Raw genomic sequence first — 22,850 nt, 5'->3', positions numbered from 1 at the left:
AGTTAGTTATTAGTTATTACCTATACTTTAATTAACTAAATAGTATACTTATTTAGTTTACGTAAATAATAGTAAACCTTTTACGGTACCAACGACTAGTATATGTATATATATATATATATATATATATACAGACACACATCTAATTAACATATACACAGACTAAGATACAGCTTGCTATAGTGGACGTATTAATTGACTAGAAGACCAATAAACGATAGATTAGATAGACAGAATGGAGAATTAATAGTTGGATGAACGGACACATGAATGAATGGTTGACTACTAGTCAATTTACCAGTAGAAAATGTATATTTCTCGATAAACTATTTATGTTTCAACTCATTTTGATGCAGTAAAAACTGTAAATATTTTTTTAAATTACTAAAACATATCAGTAAAGATTTGTAATTTAAAATTAAAAAAATAGTATGATTTAATAATGTTTGTTTGTTTTGTAACTAAGCACAAAGCTACACCTCGAGTATCGAAACCCGGATTCTAGCGTTATAAGTTCGCAGACATACCGCTGTACCACTGGGGGGGGGGGGTGGCGATTTTATAATGAGGAACAATCTAGTTAACTGCACGATTAAACTCATGAATGGTCTTCCAGTCGGTTACGCACAAAATTGTAATTTCTGGTTTTCAGCCAAGTTTTGTTGTGTTTGAATACCGACTAATTAAAGATCTTCAAAATGAAAAAACAAAGTACAGTTAATAATCATGTGTTCTTTTTTTCTATATACTTATTTGTATAGAAACTCGTTTAAAGAATATTATAATGTCACATAGAAGTTGAAATGTGAAAAGTGAAACGGAAAAAAATGACTATACATAAAGAAGAACTTTCATATAAACAAAAATACCTCAGAAACTATAATTTTATCATACTTTTTGTTAATAATAATATTATTATATCTGTTTTGAACCCGTTATATTCTTTTTGATAATTATACTCATAACTAAAAACCTGAAATGATATTCATTTGCAAACACTTTTAGCGACAGTTTTGTTTTAGAAACATTAACGAACTTCCCAGTTGGCAAATCTTGAAAACACACACATACATATATAGAGACACACTTATATATATATATATATATATGTGTGAATGGGGTATCGCTTGGAATATGTTGATCAGCATAGTTTTAGGCATTATAACTGACGATAAATTAAATTGGTCTGAGCACTTAAGAACTACTTAAAAAATAGTTGCAAGATACACAGGTGAAAAAAAAAAGAATAGTTAATAGGAAAGTTTGGTAACTTTATATTGTAGTTTTATTGATCTACATTTAATATATATATACATATTTGTTTGGGAGGTTCATCAAAATGTAATATAAATCCCTTGTTACTTCTCCAAAAAATTATCGAAATTCTCTATAACAATTATTTCATAAATACACAATATTTAATGTTTATGAAAGAAATAATTATTTAGTAGATAATTTTGTGTTTATGAAAAAAGTTGATATGCTCAGTTTTCAAATATTTTTTTATTTTTAAATAACAAGGACATTACGAGATTGAATGCTAATTTAAACATACCAATTTTTAAAAAATCAATAGGTCAATTTTCAATAACTTATGTAAGAATAAAAATATGGAATGCAATACACAATTATATTAGAAAAATGGGCTTTTTAAAAAAGTGTGTTTCAAACCTATCTTTTGAATTTATGACTTACTCAGGTATTTTATAGTTAATTAAGATATGTATATAATATGACACTATTATCAATTAGTGGTATACAATATATATATATATTTGTATTTATAGGGATACACTTTATATAAGCATTCTCTTTATGCTGATTGTACTTAGACTGATTGCAATTAAAATTATTACTTACTGACAACATATTGTAATACCTAGTATGTCAATAAATTGAATTGAAACATTTTCAGTCATGGAAGACTGGTGATTTGGCGTTAAAAGATTCAAAAGTCTGCGAACTGACTTTAGCATTTTTGTTATGCCTATGTGCCAAATATGTATTAATAAATATTCAGTCTTTATTTTTCTGTATAATTATAGGCCTGGCACGGCCAGGTGGTTAGGGCGCTCGACTCGCAATCTGAGGGTCGCCCTTTCAGCCGTGGGGGCGTTATAATATGACGATGATCATCGTTCCAACGTGTGAACGTTGCTTTGTCTCTTCTGGTGCGTAATGCGCGTGAACCATTTTTGGACAAAATTGTCACCGGCGATGAAAAATGAATTTTCTATACGAATATTAAACGCCAAAAACAATGGCTCAATCCTGGACAAAAACCACTTCCGACTCCAAAACCTGGACTGCATTTTCAGAAAGTGATGCTTTGCATTTGGTGGGACAATCGGAAAGGTGTTCTTCTCCACCATATTCTCCAGATATGGCACCATCAAATTACCATCTTTTTCGTTCGCTGCAACACCATATTAATGGGAAAACTTATGTAAATATGGAAGGTGTTAAAGAGGACATCGATATGTTTTTTGTTTTGCTTCAAAGCCAAGTGATTTCTTTAATCAAGGCATTAACAGCCTGATTGTTAGATGGAAAAGCATCATCGGTAAAAATGGAGACTATTTAATTTATTAAATGTTTTATTTTGATATATATATATATAAGTTGTTCGGGTTTTTTTTCATCTAAAAAGAATCGACATTAATTTCTTGACGACCTAATATAAAACGTTGTTCTGTTTTATTACTATATGTTATCAACTGTAGACTCGGTAGACAAATAGTAACAGTAATTGATAACCTTTTTCCCTTCAAGTTGCTTATATTTATTTAAAAAAAATAACACAAAAAAACTTGTCTTATCAAATTTAAAAGTTTTACTTGCTGGGTCGGTCATAGTGGCAAATTATGCTGAGACCATACAACAAATGTTTAAAGAGAAACGTTTAATATTTGTTTACTTTAGGTTTTAATTTAGATAAACCCCGAAGTCTTTCGAATAGTTTTAAATATCATGATCATGAATTTTGAACGACTCTTAGGAGATTATTTTTCAGCTCTGCAAGAGTGATATTGTTCACTCACATGCGTGAATCGAAATGTATACAGCTAACCAACAAACAAGTATTAATGAAAACTTAGGTAAAGAAGAGTGCATAATGATATGTCAACCATACCATTTCTACCATATGTAGTGCCGACGAGGCCTTTCGTAAAATTCCAGTACTCTTGAGACCACCCACACCCAAAAGCATACCATTTTAGTAAATAAACAAACATAAAACAAAGGATACAAAGTCATCATTAGTATTTCATAGGCTTGCCATTTGCAACATTTATGGCAGAAAATGGTTAAACGTCCTATCCACACAATGTGCAACCTAGACCTATGGGATTACATCCTGTACTGGCGAAAAACTTGTATGACGGTGTACCTAAAAGTTGGTTATTTGGGACGGTTTCACAGGGAATATCAAGGATTGACTATACACATTCACTAGGGTTTATATTCAGTAATTAGCCTAGCCACAGGAAAATGGTGAAGGCCCTGAACTTCAAGCTATTGTTTTGTAACTGGGACTGTCTAGTAAAAGATAATCATTGGCGTAGACAGGTTAAATTGTGATGTACTGAGCAAGAATGACCACCCCCTTCGTATATCAACAACTATGAACAACTTGTCCAAATGACACCCACATCATAATGAGATACAACCCTATTTTGTAGGACTTGCAGATGGTTCAACAAACGTCCCTCATAGGATAATCACCAAACACAGGTGCGTCCGGTTTCCGAGAAATGTACAAATCTAGAACTCGTCCGAAAAAAAAAGTGTCTCAAAAGGTAGGGGTGTGTGATAGCATCTGTGATGCCACTTAAGATATTACTTGAAGCGATGAGTGGCATCCGCCTAATTACTCTGCCATTGTAGTCCATACTATAAAAATAACTTATGATGATATTCGGTTACATTTGCTCCTATCCTGCAATGTGGGGGTAGTTTGACGTAGGTCATTCTCCACACACCACAGATACTCAGTTATGTTCGTTTTAGGGTCCTGAGTATACAGAAAGTTTTATCTGTGGGTCTATCTTTAAAAAGATATTAACTAATGTATTGATATGGTAAAACTTAGCACAGAGTCCGAAACGTCGTTTCCAAAACTAGGCAGAAAGAAGAAGCAGTCCATATGCAACTATTAAACATTTTCCGACATGAATGGAATTGTGTTGTCGTCGTCTACTCTGTGGACAGTGGCACCGGAAATTATTTGGTAATTTTCGCTGACTTCTTCCAACATTCCATCATCTAACTATAAGATTAGGCCCGGCATGGCCAGGTGGTTAAAGCGCTCGACTCGCAATCTGAGGGTCGCGGGTTCGAATCCCCGTCACACTGAACATACTCGCCCTTTCAGCCGTGGGGGCGTTATAATATGACTGTCAATCCCACTATTCGTTGGTAAAAGAGTAGCCCAAGAGTTGGCGGTGGGTGGTGATGACTAGCTGCATTCCCTCTAGTCTTACACTGCTAAATTAGGGACGGCTAGCGCAGATAGCCCTCGTGTAGCTTTGCTCGAAATTCAAAAAACAAACAAACTATAAGATCTCGTAAAAATACGATTACTTCCAAGTATCTTTTTGTTGCCCCCAGTGACACAGCGGTTATGTCTGCGGACTTACAACGCTAGAAACCGGGTTTCGATACCCGTGGTGGGCAGAGCACATATGGCCCTTGTGTAGCTTTGTGCATAATTAAAAACAACCAACAAACAATCTTTTTGTTCGTAGCATGGCTGCTTATATTAAATGGTATTTAATGAACTGTACCTGTATTTATAAGTTGGGATTATTTACATATGATATCATGAAAATGATTTGTATTTGTACGCAGGCTTAAATTTGCACCAATGGAACCAGCCTTCTATTATGCCTATGACAACTTTTCAATTTTCACTATTTTTGTTTTGGTATCTCCAACTTTCTACTTATTAACTTATTCCATATTTTCATACTTTTAAACAATTTTTGGAACAGCCCTGTGCTTCTTAGTATAGACATATATAGACCGCTTCCTTATATATAGTAGCAGTATATCTACAGGTACGTTACTTACTTTCCCTGTAAAAGCACTACTTTTTACAAAATCTCACCTTTAAGAAGTTCTTACTTTTCTTCCCTGGGAAGACTGCTGAGTTTGAAATAGTTTTCCTGTTAACTATGATCAACAACATTTCGTCTTTCAAGTAAAACTTCGATAGTTAAACTACACAGGACTATTTATTATGATTTCAGTTACTGTGACACAAACTATTATATTATATGCTGTAGATGACTGTCTTCGGGTGAAACTGTAGGAAATGCCTATATATTTGGGTGTATTTCTTCAGTTGCTACAGTGAGAATTGTATTTCATATACGTTGTAAAGAGATATTGATAATTTGCAAGACTGTCGTCAAAATGTGCTAATAAGTTGACTTTTTAGTATGAGGGATAATGATCCTACTTGTACACTTTGACAAATGTTTATAATTTCGGCACAGATGTAATGTTATTATTAATATCAACTTTTGATTAACGATGCTTATACCAAACTCTAAAGTATTACGTATTATTTGCAGTGAACGTATTTTGTTTTTCTGGAATGTCTTCTAGTGTACAGATAAGTGATATTGTGTAATATCATCTGTGGCACAATTTTACAATAATTCCGTCTAATCTTAATTGTGGCGAACCGTTTTAAACATTATTTAGAAGAGCATCACATTAATGTAGCGTATTGTCGTGATGAAGAAACTTTAAAATACTGCTACATACTTACAGAAGGAGAGTATAAAATAAGATTTAAAAACTTAACTTGGAAGATGTAGTTAATAACTCTTGTTATACTTGTCTAAGAAAGAGAAAGCAAGTTAAAAATCTTTCAAACAAGAAAAGGTGCTTCAAATCCTAAAAAGAAATTACCTGTTATTCATTTTACAACTTTTAGTGTATTTTACGCCGATACTTTTTTACCCTGAACACTTCAGAGTATTTTCAGTGATAGTAAATTGTATTGTAACACCGGGAAAGGCTGATAGGTTCAACACAAGGTTCAACCACTTTTGCTGCTCATTTTAATACCAATTTATCCGACATCGCCTCTTAAACTGTCCGTCCATCACAGCAAGCAGGTGTTGGCAATTGTTGGTGCTCGATGGCTGGAGTAAGGCCAAACAGACAACGTTAGTAACAGAGGTCTCGCTCGATTGGCTAATGGGTTGTGTGGCTTTTGTAAGGCCGCTCTATAGCTTATCTCTACGCTAGGTTGATGGCCTATGATGTGGGCCTTTCCCCGACTTCCTCAGACCTTGAAAATGTTTGACATAGTGATAAGATCACCCGTGTTTCTCACCCCATGGATTGTCGCTTTTCCTTGTAATTGAAGTCACGAGTTGAGCTGAACGTGACAACGTGATAGTAAAGTAGCATTGTAATTGAAATAATACAGTGTTATGTGTTCAAAGTATTACTCATATTAATTTAATTTTACTAAACTGGTTAGCATTAAATAAACTTTCATTGGGACTTGGGTTATCACAACGTTTCACTCCCAATTAGTTAAACAGTGATAATTAAGAATTGTTCTTAAAGATCGGATGGTGTCAGAATGTTTTCTTTATGCTTTGAACTCTTTTATTATCATGGACCAACTACTCAGTTGAAAAAAATATTGACAGGTAATCAACAGTATTTTGCTTTTCAGCCCTTTTATTATTGAAACCATCATACTCGGTTATTGAAACTTCCAGAATATAACGAACAAACTGCTGTGTCACCACCACCAAATAAAACGTAATGTACTTATCTTTTCTTTCGGTTAGTCACAGTTCGGTTTAAGGAACGCTTCTGGTGGAGAAATGACGCCAACTAAGACATTAGTCATTACCTGTTTAAACGCCAAATCCCACAGTACCTAAACGGCAATGGCAATCTGAAAAACAAAACTGACAAGAATATTTAGCGACTTCCGTCTGTATGCAGCTCTAATTTGATTGCAGCGGATGAGCACGTGGGCGGGCAGACGGCACGTGATTGATGGGTGAAGTGTTGCATCGTCTGAAAGCCATGTCAACACGGTTCAAGTTCAGGTGCCTAACTGAAGTGATTATTTGTGTAATTCAGAACGATTTTGAGCAAGGTTTTGTGCCTGGCTCAGCCGAAGAAAATTTGTATTGTTTGTTTTTTCAAGAGGCAGCAATTTATCTAAGTTCCTATAGTTTTTCTCAGTTGTGGCTTAGCGTAAATCAACCTATAGTTGAGATTTATTCATCTCTTACCATTGTATTTGTAACTACCTTAACGGATGACAACATAGCAAACAGTTATGTTTTTCCAGTTCCAAAATCTCTCGGAATCCTTGAGATTGTCGTTTGTAGATACTTTATTGTAAATACACACGAGTCTTAAAAAGAAAAAAAAAAAAAGAGAAAAATCACAAAGAAATACTGCGCATAACGTTTTTGATATTCGAGTTACAGTCAATTTCAGAATAATGAACAAAGTGGTGGTTGTGTTTCTGAAAGTGTAGTTTGCCTTAAAGCTATGGCCCGGCATGGCTGGGTTAGGGCGATCGACTTGCAATATGAGGGTCGCGGGTTCGAATCCCCGTCCCACCAAACATGCTCGCCCTTTCAGTCGTGGTGGCATTATAATGTGACGGTCAATACTACTATTCGTTGGAAAAAAGAGTAGCCCGAGAGGTGGCGGTGGGTGGTGAGGACTAGCTGCCTTCCCTCTAGTTTTACACTGCTAAATTAGGGACGGCTAGTGCAGATATAGTGAATATCTTATAACAATGTTAAGAAAGCGTTGTTGTTTTAATTTATTTTTAGGGGAGAATATACAAGATTATTAGGGACTATAATACTTTCTATTCACATATATATATATATATATATATATATAAATGAAAATCAGCCACTGAGAGAGGTATATGTAAGCCTAGAATTTCTTGTCAGCCATTTTAAAGGACGGATCCCGTCCCTCTGCTGGGGAGGGGTTGTGCATGCAGTTTTCTAATTATTGTCCTGTCACTGGAAAAACCTCTATAATGTTACGTTCAAGAAGTAGCTCTCTACATTATGCACAAAATTAATAGTTTGAACACTTAACGAATTATGTAATTATATATGTATGTATAGAGGACTATAGTTTTAACGCTGAGATTAGGGGCCGTCCATTAATATGTACACAAGTTTCTTTTTGTTTTCACAATCAGCTTAATCTAACCGTTCATAAGGAACAAGAAAATACAGTGCAACCTGCAACACGCGGAAACTAAAAGGACTTTTAAGAAATTCCGTAAAAGACGGGTTTTCGTTTGATACATTTAAACTGTTTATAAACAATTTGGCAAGAAACAACATACTACTACTAGCCAAATCAGTGAAATTTTTTTTGTATCATTTTTAACTCACAACACAGCTTAGCAGTTTTACCGATAACAGTAGACATCTTCAGTCATAAACCAAACGATAAAAACTAAACAAAAACAAATCCTTACAATGGTTATCTACTATAAATTGTTTGTAATCCTTACAATGGTTATCTACTATACATTGTTTGTAATCCTTACAATGGTTATCTACTATAAGTTGTTTGTAATTCTTACAATGGTTATCTACTATGAATTGTTTGTAATCCTTACAATGGTTATCTACTGTACATTGTTTGTAATCCTTACAATGGTTATGTACTATAAATTGTTTGTAATCCTTACAATGGTTATGTACTATAAATTGTTTGTAATCCTTACAATGGTTATCTACTGTACATTGTTTGTAATCCTTACAATGGTTATCTATTATACATTGTTTGTAATCCTTACAATGGTTATCTGCTATACATTGTTTGCAATCCTTACAATGGTTATCTATTATACATTGTTTGTAATCCTTAGAATGGTTATCTATTATACATTGTTTGTAATCCTTATAATGGTTATCTATTATACATTGTTTGTAATCCTTACAATGGTTATCTATTATACATTGTTTGTAATCCTTAGAATGGTTATCTACTATAAATTGTTTGTAATCCTTACAATGGCTATTTATTATACATTGTTTGTAATCCTTACAATGGCTATCTATTATACATTGTTTGTAATCCTTACAATGGTTATATACTACACGTTGTTTGTAATCCTTACAATGGTTATATACTACACGTTGTTTGTAATCCTTACAATGGTTATATACTACACGTTGTTTGTAATCCTTACAATGGTTATCTATTATACATTGTTTGTAATCCTTACAATGGTTATCTACTACACATTGTTTGTAATCCTTACAATGGTTATCTACTACACGTTGTTTGTAATCCTTACAATGGTTATCTACTACACGTTGTTTGTAATCCTTACAATGGTTATCTACTACACGTTGTTTGTAATCCTTACAACGGCTACTTATTATACATTGTTTGTAATCCTTACAATGGTTACCTATTATGCATTATTTGTGTTTCAAACATAATATTTTACTCGACAATGAGTAAAAAAGAGAACAGTCTCGTTACCACTAGCAATACTTAGAATGCCACTTGCTTTTGATATCCAACAGGACTTCACAGGTTTGACATGCTTAAAACCAGACACAGGTATAAAATTTTCACAGATAATTATTCAGCTTTCTGTTAACATTAGTCTTTTCTAACAGTTCGTGACCAACTAGGAGGTCGCATTTGTTCGAAATGCGGCTTATGTCTTCCTTCGTGAAAAAAAAAAAGTTTCCATGCTCCAAAAGTCCATGTGTAACGTACATCCTTAGCCCGAAGCCATACTACCCAGAGTGAGTCTTGTGAAAATTGCTCATCGAAGACAAAGGGAGCTTATGTGCATCATTCGCGACCAGTTTCCAGGGGCAGGTGTTGAGTGGAAAGATGACGATGGTGATGACCAAGTCCCATTATTCCAGGAAACGCAATAATCATTAAAAAAATTATTCTCTTGGCGAATGACCTATACAAATAGGTCATTAGATGAGGGGGGCTATAATAATGTGACAAAGTATAACAGGAAAAAAGGAGAAACATGAACAAAAACAGTGTGACATCATTAATGGATGACTCCTTATGTCGATAAGAAAAGCATCGTCTTCTGACGCTATGTGTGGAATTGGAGTATAGTTAAAAGAACGTATGAGTGAAAGTTATTGTTATTTTCTTAATGCAAAGCTACACACTAAGCTATCTGCAAACATTCTACTGCGGAGAACCGAACCGACTTGGATACGAAAGGCATGGTAGTTGTCGAGATGATATTTATATCCTCAAATTGCTTGAACAACAACTGCTGTGATGTAAACTAAATTATGTTGGTGGCCAGTAACTTGTTCAAATCGTTATACATCCGAATTAGCATTAACATACATTCAACCTCTGAAAGTTATCTATCTATTACTGTTGCTATAATATTCAAACTATATATGTGGAAATTAACTTTTGATCTATGGCTTATTTTACCCCCAAGTAAGTTACTGATAATAAAAGAACCACACAAGTTGAAGTATTCTCTCATGCAAACTGTATTAATATGACTTCAGCTACTAGTGTATATTCTATTCGTTACCTCTACTCAGACCCCCCGCTCATCTTCCTTAAAGTACAGTAAAGACTATTTGTTGAAAAGATAGCATGAGTCTTGTTCAAAAGAGTACAGCAGCCAGTAGGGGTGAAAGGCCGAGTTATGTGCTGGGATGGTCCGTTTACCCGCAGTCTCAACGATTTAGAATGTAACGTATCAAATGTCTGAACTTGTCAAGAACTAAGCGGTTTCTTTAAGCGCTTACTACTGGCTCATGGAAGACCTTGGGTCCTTCGTGTTTATGATTTCAGCGGCTGGTTGGCGGCATATCTCTTGCTTCATGAAAAGAAAATAGAGCATCGCTATGTGCTGATGAATCTTAATGTGACAGTTTTTATCAACAATGTAACTGTTGGTCTAAGTCGATGAAACAAATGTATAATGAATGTCCTCTTGGCTACTATGCTCAGTTACAAAAACATACAAAGAGGTACATCCTTTGTCTTTTACTTATTTTGTCAGTACATCCTCCCATGATCAAGGGCATATTACTTGCTTTGTCAGTTTGCAATATATAATTAGGATGTTACAATATTTATACGGACGCGAACAATTTGAGCGTCAAAAAACGTATAAATAAATAAAACGTTGTTAACACTATCCTAACAGAAGTTAAGGAACATGTTATGAAAGTTTTATATAATTTCTTACTTCAAGATGAAGTTTTGAGCCAACGCTCTTCGTCAGACCGTCAAGCTTAAAAACAAAAGCGCATGTTTTAAAGTAATGTAAACAATAGTCTCGAATAAAACATGCCATCTAGTGGCTCATCGACAAGCCTGTGAACTTACAACGCTAAAAATCTGACTTCGGTACCTGTGGTGGACGTAGCACAGATAGCCCATTGCGTAGCTTTGTGCTCAACTACAAACAAACAAGCGAATAAAACATATAACATTCACTATTCAGTTTCAATGCTAGTACTTGGAACATATACTCGTATAACCAACATATAAACATTTGAAGCTAACCATAGAAAATGTGTGCTGTTAGTTTGCGATATTCCTGGGTTAGAAAATCTACACAGGTAAAAGCTAGAAGTCTGCAAGTAATCGGGATTTCCAAGGATCCAGCTAGCAGGTGTAAGTGACAAAACGAACAGATTGAGCCAGATCAATAGCAGCAGAGATAAAAGACTTTATTTTAATCTTAACGCCGTTATAAGTCATTGTTCCATTTAATTGATATATTTATACTTAGATTATATCAACTGTTGTAAACTTAAGAAATCTTTTTTTTTTTTTTCTGTTTTTCGTGCGCAAAGTCTGATTGTTGGGTGTTTTTGCTTTTTGATTCAGACAAACAAACAAAGAAACATTTTCTCAGCTATCCTGTTTTAATTTCTAAATACAGCCATTTTAAACTAATTTAACGAAACATTTAAGCCAGATACAGAGAATAACACCTTTTTATTTTTTACTTTAAAGTTGCTGAAAATTAAACTGTTTTCAAACGAACGCTCTTTATATCGTGCCCTTTATCAACACATAACACTGTCAGTGTTTGTTTCTGTACCTGCGCAAACTACATTTAATAAAAATACATGTCAAAAACAATCAGACATGGCAGATCACATTTGAAATTGTCCCCCGCTGGGAAAGCGGTAAGTCTACGGATTTACAACACTAAAATCAGGGTTCGATTCCCCTCAGTGGGCACGGCTGATAGCCCGATGTGGCTTTGCCATAAGAAAAACACAAAACACAAATTTTAAATCAAGAATAACGGGTGTTACAACAAGGCAGAATGAAAGCGTCATAAACTGTAGATATACAGAGAGTTGCTCAAGTTTCAGAAAACAATTTACGTACCCAATCATTTTGGTCTTTGCCTTCATAACCTGTAACAACACAGCCTTGAGTTCATTGCGATACAGTAGAATTGTGGTGATGTTCAAGTGCAAGTGGTATTTAAACTTCACCCTTTCTGAGAGAGTTACTTTAAAGGACTCTCTGATGCTAAGTTCTCCTATTCTCCGATTATATAAGCTTGCAAGGCACAAAAATTCAAGCGTTTTGAAGGGAAGATGTCTGTAGTGTTGAACCACGTCGATGAAATTAGAAAACGCATGATTCAAGCTGGGAAGAAACCACCTACTATATGGATAAAAAAAAGGGTTAAACACTTTTTCACTGGAAGTAACCGAATAAATACACAGTCTGTTGCAACCAAAATACGAACCTACCTTGGTACTGTGAGAAGATAATAGCCACGAAGCTAGGTTTACAAAAGGGATAAAGTTTCAAACATGAATACGAACCTACCTTGGTACTGTGAACTCTGAGAAGATAATAGCCACGGAGCTAGGTTTACAAAAGCAATACAAAACGGATAAAGTTTCAAACATGAATATGAACCTACCTTGGTACTGTGAACTCTGAGAAGATAATAGCCACGAAGCTAGGTTTACAAAAGCAATACAAAACGTTAAAGTTTCAAACATGAATACGAACCTACCTTGGTACTGTGAACTCTGAGAAGATAATAGCCACGAAGCTAGGTTTACAAAAGCAATAAAAAACGGATAAAGTTTCAAACTTGAAACCTCCGGATTCCCGGGGGAAGCCAAGAACACAAAATGCAATGCCAGATTTGGGCTCAGCGACCTTCAAACTTTCTTCTAAACCCTCACCATTACAAGCGCGTTTTAGCCCCCATGGGTACCCCCTTGGTAGGGTCCTATGCCATTATAGATAAGGACACCCCCGTGTCTGCCTACCACGTTTGATCCTGCTAGTTCGAAAACTGTAAGAGAAGTTCGTGGACAAACAAATTCACACACAACGTGAATTATTATAAATACTTGTAGCACTTAAACTTTTAAGGTTGTTGTTTGTTTGTAGTTAAGCACAAAGTACACAATGGGCTATTTGTGCTCTGCCCACCACGGGTATCGAAACCCAGTTTCTTGCTATGTAAGTCTTTTTTTTTTAGAAATATGAACTGGTTAGCCTTACCGTGAGCAGCTTAGAATCACTTCCAATTATGGTATTTTTACTTAACTGGCTGAGAGTAGTAAATGTGCGCAATGTTTTGAAAATCTACACGCATTTGACATGGTATGCTCATTTGACGCCATCCTAGACAACTAATAATAGTTGCTTAGATTAAGAAGTGGTAAAGAATAGGAACGTGATCGCGTACCTCCACACCAAACGCTTGAGGTGAACTCTGCATACTAACAGGATAACACACTGACACCAATAAACCATGAACAAATACCATATTTTTACGGATTGGAAACAGATAAGGCATAACTCCATGAACACAAAGAATCTAGCCACTTATCCAAGTCAACATGCCAGTTCCTCCGCGAGTATAAACGATAATTCTTGCTATATTCTCCTCGGCTTCTGTTCTTTTGGGGGAATAGTCAAACTTGCCATGAAAAGTCAGTGTCCAATACATGGACCGAATTCCGATGAAGAAAACTATGATCCAGTAACAGTTCATGAATTTTGGAAGAAATGTAAAGAGAAGGGGCAACATTTAACTCAGTGTATTGTGCAAAAACCCTTCTACATGGAAATTCCACTACAGAAAATTAGTCCATAACCAAGATCATCACCTAGAATACCACTGGTGATGGTAAAAGGGGCTGTATGGCACAAGCACTATTCCTTCTATCATTGACATAGATTAAAAGCACCCCATCCCAGTCTTACTTAAAGGTGTATTTAGTTGATGTGATATCATGAGCACATTTTTCTTTACTATTTTAATCGAGAAATCTAACATTAGTTATATTTCCAACAATATTGAAGTGGTATTTTATTTTTAAAAAAAAAATATCATAATTTTCCTTTTCAAACGCCCCCCCCCCTTTACTGGCGGTAAGACTGCGGGCTCCCACCGCCAAAGAACGGGTTTCGATACTCGTGATGGTCACAGCACAGATAAACCATTGTGTAACTTAGTAACAAACAAACAATCCTTTTAAAACAGTAAGCCTGAATATCTGTGCTGCTTTGTTGTTAAAGACAAGCTCAATTACAGTTTTAAAAATTAATTATATCATCTTTATGTAATGAATATGTTATCATTTGAATTATGTTTATTTCTTACATTTTGTTATTTTCTTCAATGTCTTTTAGCTGACAAATACCCTTATTAGAGTGCAGTGTATTTCATTAGCTTCAGAAAATAACATTTTTCATGTATATCATTATTTCTTTGCTTTACAGCTCTTATAAAATTAACTCTTGGTTTAAAAATAGCCCCAGAATAATTCATTTCTATTGAAAGTGCACTAATGTGTCACACCAACCAAACTATGTATAATCAGCTGGAATAACGTATTTTACATATAACACATTCTTCCTGAAGCCATCATAAAGGTATTAGCAAATAGTAATATGAATACTCCTAGTCTTTCAGATATTATTTCTGGAAAAAAGAGGCATATTTTGTGACGCTACATAAGAGTTACCCACTTATTTATTTTAACAAAACCAAGGTGATGCAATACATAGATACGTTTTAAAACAAAAAGGATAAACATCTATGGATGATATTATTTTTCTTATACTGTAAAACTGCACCTTCTATTTCTCTTTTTATTTTATTTGTCTACAATGATATAGAAATAATCACCTGAAAATTGCTTTACGTAGACATTCTGTCCGAGATATTCACGTGAAAGTGGCTTCACGTAGACAACATTTTTACCATACTACTTGTCTTACTTTTCACTATTGCATTCTTCTATTTCTCTTCTGTCATTCTACTAAGGATGATAAACAGAATTGGAAAGAATTTCCCCATGCTGGTGGTGTACTTCTTATTGTTCTTCGGAACATAAGGAGAAGATGTTGGCACAGAGTACATCAGCAACCCTTGGTCACCTAAATGGACGTTCCACTTCCTCCAGTTTTAATATAGACATCTATTTTAATATTGTAGAAACACTGCGCCACCTCTCATGGAAACTAAGTGATTATTAAGCATACATATATATAAAGTGTTTAATGATAAATTGCACCAGGTCACACACACTATATCGACAATCGATCAAGATCCCAAATAGTTTAAACTCAGCTTCTCAGATTCGTTTTAATTTCTCTTCCTGTGTTTTTATATGAATTCTTTTGATTCTCCGAATTCTCCAGTATTCTCTGATTCACATTTTTCTTCCCGTTGTTTATTGCCGTTTTCCAAACTTATTTCAATTCAACTTTTTTTTTTTTAATTATTAGATTTCTATATAAGAATTGGCCCGGCATAGCCAGGTGGTTAGGGCGCTCGACTCGCAATCTGCATGTCACGGGTTCAAATCCCCGTCACACCAAACATGCTTGCCCTTTCAGCCGTGTGGGGCGTTATAAGTGACGGTCAATCCCCCTATTCGTTGGTAAAAGAGTAGCCCAAGAGTTGGCGGTGGGTGGTGATGACTAGCTGCTTTCCCTCTAGTCTTGCACTGCTAAATTAGGGACGGCTAGCGCAGATAGGCCTCGTGTAGCTTAATAACAAACAAAGAAACATTGTGAATAATAAACATTCACACACATCTGTGTTTTTCAAAAGAAGTTTTTGAAAGAATATTCATAGACTATTCATAGCTTCAGGACTATAGAGCAAAACTATAGGGCGAAAAATTGGACAAAATATTTTTGAATCAAATCTAAAAACTAATACCCCCTTAGTATGCATTCTTTTCTCTTGGAGCTATGGTGGTCGCACACACACACAAACAGGCTTTTATTATTATAGACTACTGTTATATTAACACAACTTTCCAAAGTAATAAAAAAACATTTTGTCTACTATATATATAGAAAAGCCAGTGCGTTTTGGTAACACTACATTCCAATAATGGCTTTTATGTCATGTCGCTTAGCAACAAAAGTATATGAAAGTATAAAATGAAATGTATAAACAACAAAACTGGAAAAATAATTTTTAATTCTTAATTCTGAACTTTCCAATTCATGAGCGACATCCTACAATAGTTCATCTCAGTATGCATCTTGAGAATGGTCAAAGCGTGTACTTCATCTAGAATTTATCAACCTAATAACCCGAGCGAAGCCTGGTACTTTCGCTCGTTAACACATAAAAAGATATAGGGATGGCGGAGCCAAAAAGAATACAAAGAATAATATAGGGATGATACAGCTATACATAGATCATCCGTACATAACTTTCAATATTAAAATATAACGTTACACTGTAAAATGCACGAGTAAAAAATGGTTACGAGGTCGGTCTATTCAACCGATCTCGTAGTGAGAGTCTGTAATAATCAAGACATGTTTTGACTCCACTTGGTTTTCCTTGTACGTAAGTCCCAGGCTCTTAGTTACACTACATTGATGCCTACCTTGACATGACCATGATATTATGATAAACAAACTGCATACCAACAGTCAGGAGTATATAACTTCCAACTACAGTAATATTAAAGTCAAGTATGTATTTTTCAGTGTAACATTAAATTTTAATATTGAGACTCACGTAAGGATGATCTCTGTATAGCTGTTTCATCCCTATATTATTGTTTGGATTCTTTATGGCACTGCTATCCCTACGTCATTTTACATTTACAAAATGTATTTTATTACTTGTTTTGTGACGTTTTCCCCCTGACTGAAAGTTAGTGTATTCTATGAACATGTGTAATAAAATTTTATATTATGTGTATTGTTTTTATTTTATTCCTTCACTTCATACATAATATGGGGTTGGCTCCTTAAAGACACCGATTGTATAGTGTACAAAGCATTGATTATTCTACATGTCACAGTCGTCTAATGTTCATCTATTATTGGCTGATAGTTACTGTTTCACTCTGTACTTAAGCTTTTTAAACTTTAAGAGATAATGATAAGCTCGTTTACACTAGAATTATGATTTTTTTAAATTACTACCAACTATTACGGTGAAGCGATGACATCGTGCACTGCCCAGAAACACAGAGTGGATTTAGGTTTAAACTGACGTTAGTGATAAAGTAACTGTAGAGTTATCTCGACTGAAACAAGAAGAAAGATGAACAATTTGGTGGGTTGGTCACTTTCTGGTTTGGTATCTTAACAATGGTTTCTTGCCTTGTTTTTGGGCTTGTTGGGTAAAGAAACAAATGAATGTGAGTGGCAATCATCTTTTAAAGTAAAACTCTCTGTCATTGTTGATTTTTTAGCGTTTATATGTGTAATATGTATGTTGAGTACTTTAGCCGTCCCTACATATATAGTCTATCAACTTTATGATAAACCAAAGCCTTGTAGGCACTGGTTGATGCTAGCCATTTTGTGGTATATTTAAATTAGATATTAAGCTCACAATAAGTAGCTAGCATATGAAACATCGTAAACATGTTATCAGTTGTTTTTTTTTTCTGTTAGTAATACATCTGGATTATTCTTTTATATACTAAGGGTTTGAAACATTTAATAGTACCATACAAAATTATTAATAACGCCAAGAACACTACTATGTCTGTCATATCCCAGCCGTGCTGATGGTTCCTGGTATTAAACGAAAGGCCTCGTTGGCACTGGATGTGGAAAGTGTAACATGGTTGACATATTATAACGTATTTTCCTTTGCTTTCACTGAAGGATTCTTAGAATAACTTTTGATTGGCATAATTATTGATCAGAATGTTTGAAATTTCACAAATATCGTGTTCTTGGCAGTGCGTGTACTTGTTTTCACGTATATGTAATGTAAATACAGCCTTCTCTGGGTTTGTTTTATATTTTTCCCACAATGTCATAACGCTTTTTAGAGTACATCCATCACCCATTGTCATTAACGTGGTATGGTTACAATTATTTATAGGATTAAAATAGTATCAATATTAGCATATCAGTATAGTCATAAAAAATATGCCCAAAAGATGATACAGGCGCATGTAGATTAAATGCTGGGTGTTTGTTTGTGTAATAGCAGAAGATATCATAGACACTTGTAATATCCTAAGATAAACGAGATCAGGATTAGAAAAACAGAGGATATAAACATCACATTACTCGATATTGTAGTTCATATCTTGCAAGTGGCCAGCTAACTGCAGTTCCTGGGAAGGTCCTTGGTTCATATACGTGGCTGCCCTGCGAGGCCGCTATCATTACCCCAGTACGGCCGGGCTGCGCCAGACAGGTAACGGGCTAGAGCTTGTTCCCCACCCCCTAGACTTAGTAGGCCTCAAGGGGACAGGACAATCATCCAACATAGTAAGAAGTTAGAAGAGCGTCGACCACCGTGCAGCTCAGATGTACTATTGCTAGCGTTCTTTGTCTACAAGTAGAGCGCGTGTAGAAGTGGGTTCCTCTTTCGATAAGAACATTTTGTGGGCCCGTGAGGTAATCAGGGCACCACTATGGCCAAAGTGTCCAACAACAGAAACGACAGCTCAGCATCAACCACTGCTTTGTTATTATGGGCTATTCAGGATTTATCGAACAATAACAATCATTCCCCTGCAACTTATCATCAAATATGGAGTAGGCTACGTCGGCGCAAAGGTATTGTGTGCTTAATATTATATTGACAAGTGCTTTGTGTGTATATACGAATCTTCAGAAAATCTTAGGATTACTTCTTACCATAATTTATAAAATGTCTTGTGATTCAGCGTTTCTAACTGTAAGAACTGCAGTATTTAGTATAACACACATACATATATGTGGTCTCATTGCTGTATAATATTTGAATATTTGTCAAAACACATATTTTTAAACTTCCAAAGTTTATGTGACTTACTAACAACCGAACATGACAACGTGTATAACGTTAATTAAAAAGTGTCAGGAAGTAATTATAGAAAAGTAAATAGCTTATTATTTGAAAAAGATACTTCCCTGCATCTTTAGTACTTTCGGGAATCTTTATTTTGATTATTTTGACTATTAACATGGCTGGGAATCATAACCCTCCTATGTATATCCTCAGAGGTCTGCTTACTCCCATTGCTACGTATATGACTTATTATGTAAGAAAAACTCATCATAATAAGACAACGATAGGTGATTTCATTTGTTCGTTGATAAGCGCAAAGCTACACAATGGGCTACCTGTGCTGTGCCCACCTCGCGTATCTAAACCCGGTTTTTAACGTGATAAGCCCTCAGCCTTAGTTATATGTATATATAATTGTGTATAGGCTATCTTATATAATTTACCCGTTCAACAACCACAACAACAAAACACGTATAAGTTCTGCGCGTGTATGCGCATTAAGGAAACGTATTTGTAAAACACTCTTTGCGCATGTGTTTCAAAGCTTGTATAGAATCTATTGCGAACCTCTGTGTAATTAACTTTCGCTACACTTGCCATTGGGAGGAAGAGTCCTAACGTTTTTTCGCCTTCGATTCCCCCCGGTATTGATAAGAATATACACTGCAGCTATATTAGCGCCACTGAGTTGTAACAATGTAATTGTTACTCCGCAGATAGAATTCTAAAATAAAGTAATGGCAACAATCAGGTCTGCATTCGATAGACTTTTACTTTTTCATTTTCTAGAAATTCGCAACACATTCTTCTTAGAACACTCTTTATTTTTCCCAAATGGTGTATTAACAAGTAGATAATATATTAACTTTTGCTCACATAAAATTTATTGACTTTGTCATCGTAGTATGCAAATATTCACGAGACCACTAGGAGTCAATTAAGGTGTTATACGTATATATTTCTCAAAAGTAAAGCAGAAAATAAGATGATTTTCTCTGAGGACCTCAACAGTAAGATTAACGGTCTTAAGGTTCCCAAATGTTTAACCAATTAATAACTCTTCCAACGCCCTCATTCTCCAACAATTCTCATTTACCTACGTGACCCCTAACATAACGCTTAAGGCTGCAAGGGAATGTCTTAAAACATTCCCATGATGATTCAAATGAATAATATTTTTTCCAGCTTTTTTACACAATTTAATGGGTATTTGCAAGTTTCTATGAATCAAAAAATGAAAACTCACAAATTAACAAATTCTATACCCAAGATGCCCTGAAGGTCGCTGGAAAGTTGTATGAGTTAAAATGAGTCGTTATCATAGTAGTTGTGTTGGTAAGACCAATAAGAGTAGAATTTTATGTAGGATATTAGCGAACATTCCAAAAACACCATACAAACTTTACTAATTGCAAAGACATATTATATAATAAAGCATTATTTGACAAAGGTGTGTGTGAATTAGTTTCCATAACATCAAAATAGAAATCTTAACTTTCTGGTAAATAGCACGATGGTACAATAAAATTAACCATATTTATAAATATATTCTGCTGTAGAAAATTGTTAAACAACTAAAAATTCTATATTTATGAACATCACATACGTACTGTGCAACTGATTGCGTCTGTTGTAGAAGATTGTTGAACAGCTAAAAGTTCTATATTTATGAACATCACATACGTACTGTGCAACTGATTGCGTCTGTTGTAGAAGATTGTTGAACAGCTAAAAGTTCTATATTTATGAACATCACATACGTACTGTGCAACTGATTGCGGAAGCAGTTTAACACACTTGAATGTGGAATGAAATGGCCGCGGGTTGGTTGGGGGGGGGAGCAAAAATTTGGAAGGGATAAAAAGCATGCTCTCCAAGTAAGTATTCGCTCGACAACATATGTTTTACCCTGTTTTTCATCGAAATTATCAAAAGTGGGTTTGATGGCTATTGGGGAGTGGGGGCAACTACCACTCTCCGCGGGCGTCACTGGTGGAATTAGAGGTAATTTTTTATAGGTATTTATTTCTATGTTTAATATGAGGGAAGAAACTGAACCCGACGATTTCTTGCACCTGTACTATCCTGCTGTGTGTTATGTACTTATTATTTTTCTTTGACCAAGGTACATTTGGTACAAGGTACAAATGATTTCAGGGTTTTATTATACACATTTGTATACACTTTCTGAGAGATCTAATTACTTCTTTTACGAAACGTAAGAAGTACGACCTTGAAACTTGTGGTGTTGCTCTATACTTGTAATTTTTTTTCGTCGTTGATATCGTATTTTCCTTCCCACAAGTATCGTGTATTTGAAGAGAGAGAGAGGTTAGTATTTACATTTGCTGGTCGATTTGTACTGAGGTTGTACATTTTTTAACTTTACGAATTTTTTCAAAGATTAATTTGTGCTTGATAAGTTAACATACCGTGTTCTTTTTCTTTTTTTTGTGATTTGTTTGCTGTTCTTTAAGATGTAAAACTTGGTAAGGAAGCTAAGCATTTAACAAAATAAGTATCAAGTAAATCAGCGTTGAGACTTGAAATATAAAATAAATAAACAAACTTCAAATTCAGAAGTTGAAGATAATAAATTAATGAACGTTTTGGTACTTTAACTAATGGTCTTGATGTACTTGTAAATTGAAACGTTTGTGTAAAGCTTGCATGTTATATTTACGTGTCAGTAACTTTGGTTTCTCGAAGGTTGTTTGTTGTTGATTAAGCACAAAGCTACACAATGGGATGTATGTGCTCTGCCCACCAAAGGTATCAAAACCTATTTTTTAGCGTTATAAATCTCTAGACTTAACGGTGAAGGCCGGCATGGCCAGGTGGTTAGGGCGCTCGACTCGCAATCTGAGGGTCGCGGGTTCGAATCCCCGTCACACCAAACATGCTCGCCCTTTCAGCCGTGGGGGCGTTATAATGTGTCGGTCAATCCCACTATTCGTTGGTAAAAGAGTAGCCCAAGAGTTGACGGTGGGTGCCTTCCCTCTAGTCTTACACTGCTAAATTAGGAACGGCTAACGCAGATAGCCCTCGTGTAGCTTTGCGCAAAATTCAAAACAAACAAAACTTAACGTGAGACAGCAGTGGGCTTCTTTATGGTAGAGTAAGCTTATTATCATGCGATTTTGATTATTCTATCAACGAATTGAAAGAGTCGTGTCTGGTGAAACATTCTAAATTTTTTGCAGCCTTGATATAATAAAAAAGACGTATAGTATGTCCATAGTCGTCTTATTTTGTTCTGCATAATGGGAAGAGATCAGGTCTTTAAAACTATTAACCTTTATATTGTAAAGTTTTTGACAAATCCCCTCAATAGAAGATCTCGAAGTTTAAGGGTGCTTTGCGTGTCTGTCCTTTTTTTAACTGAAGCTGGGCCCGGCATGGCCAGGTGGTTAGGGCACTAGACTCGCAATCTGAGGGTCGTGGGTTCGAATCCCCGTCCCACCAAACATGCTCGCCCTTTCAGCCGTAGTGGGCGTTACAATGTGACGGTCAATCTCACTATTCGTTCTTAAAAGAGTAGCCCAAGAGTTGGCGGTGGGTGGTAATGACTAGCTGCCTT

At 35.2% G+C, this 22,850-nt stretch overlaps 1 protein-coding gene across 2 annotated transcripts in view; it reads left to right on the top strand.

Moving 5' to 3' along the window:
* Positions 1–22,850, top strand: part of LOC106468348 (LIX1-like protein) — a 75,290-nt gene that overhangs the window by 11,695 nt on the left and 40,745 nt on the right. The window contains exon 1 of one of the 2 annotated variants that reach the window (XM_022396681.1): positions 18,600–19,056. The exons of the other annotated variant lie outside the window; for it this stretch is intronic. Coding sequence (XP_022252389.1) covers positions 18,912–19,056 — 145 coding nt within the window. The 5' untranslated portion in view covers positions 18,600–18,911. Of the gene's footprint in view, positions 1–18,599; positions 19,057–22,850 lie in introns of those variants that run through there. 2 annotated transcript variants of the gene reach the window in all.

The sequence above is a fragment of the Limulus polyphemus genome, unplaced genomic scaffold, assembly GCF_000517525.1.
Source record: "Limulus polyphemus unplaced genomic scaffold, Limulus_polyphemus-2.1.2 Scaffold2974, whole genome shotgun sequence".
Classification (NCBI taxonomy): Eukaryota; Metazoa; Arthropoda; class Merostomata; order Xiphosura; family Limulidae; genus Limulus; species Limulus polyphemus.
This window is presented reverse-complemented; position numbering and strand designations above follow the sequence as displayed.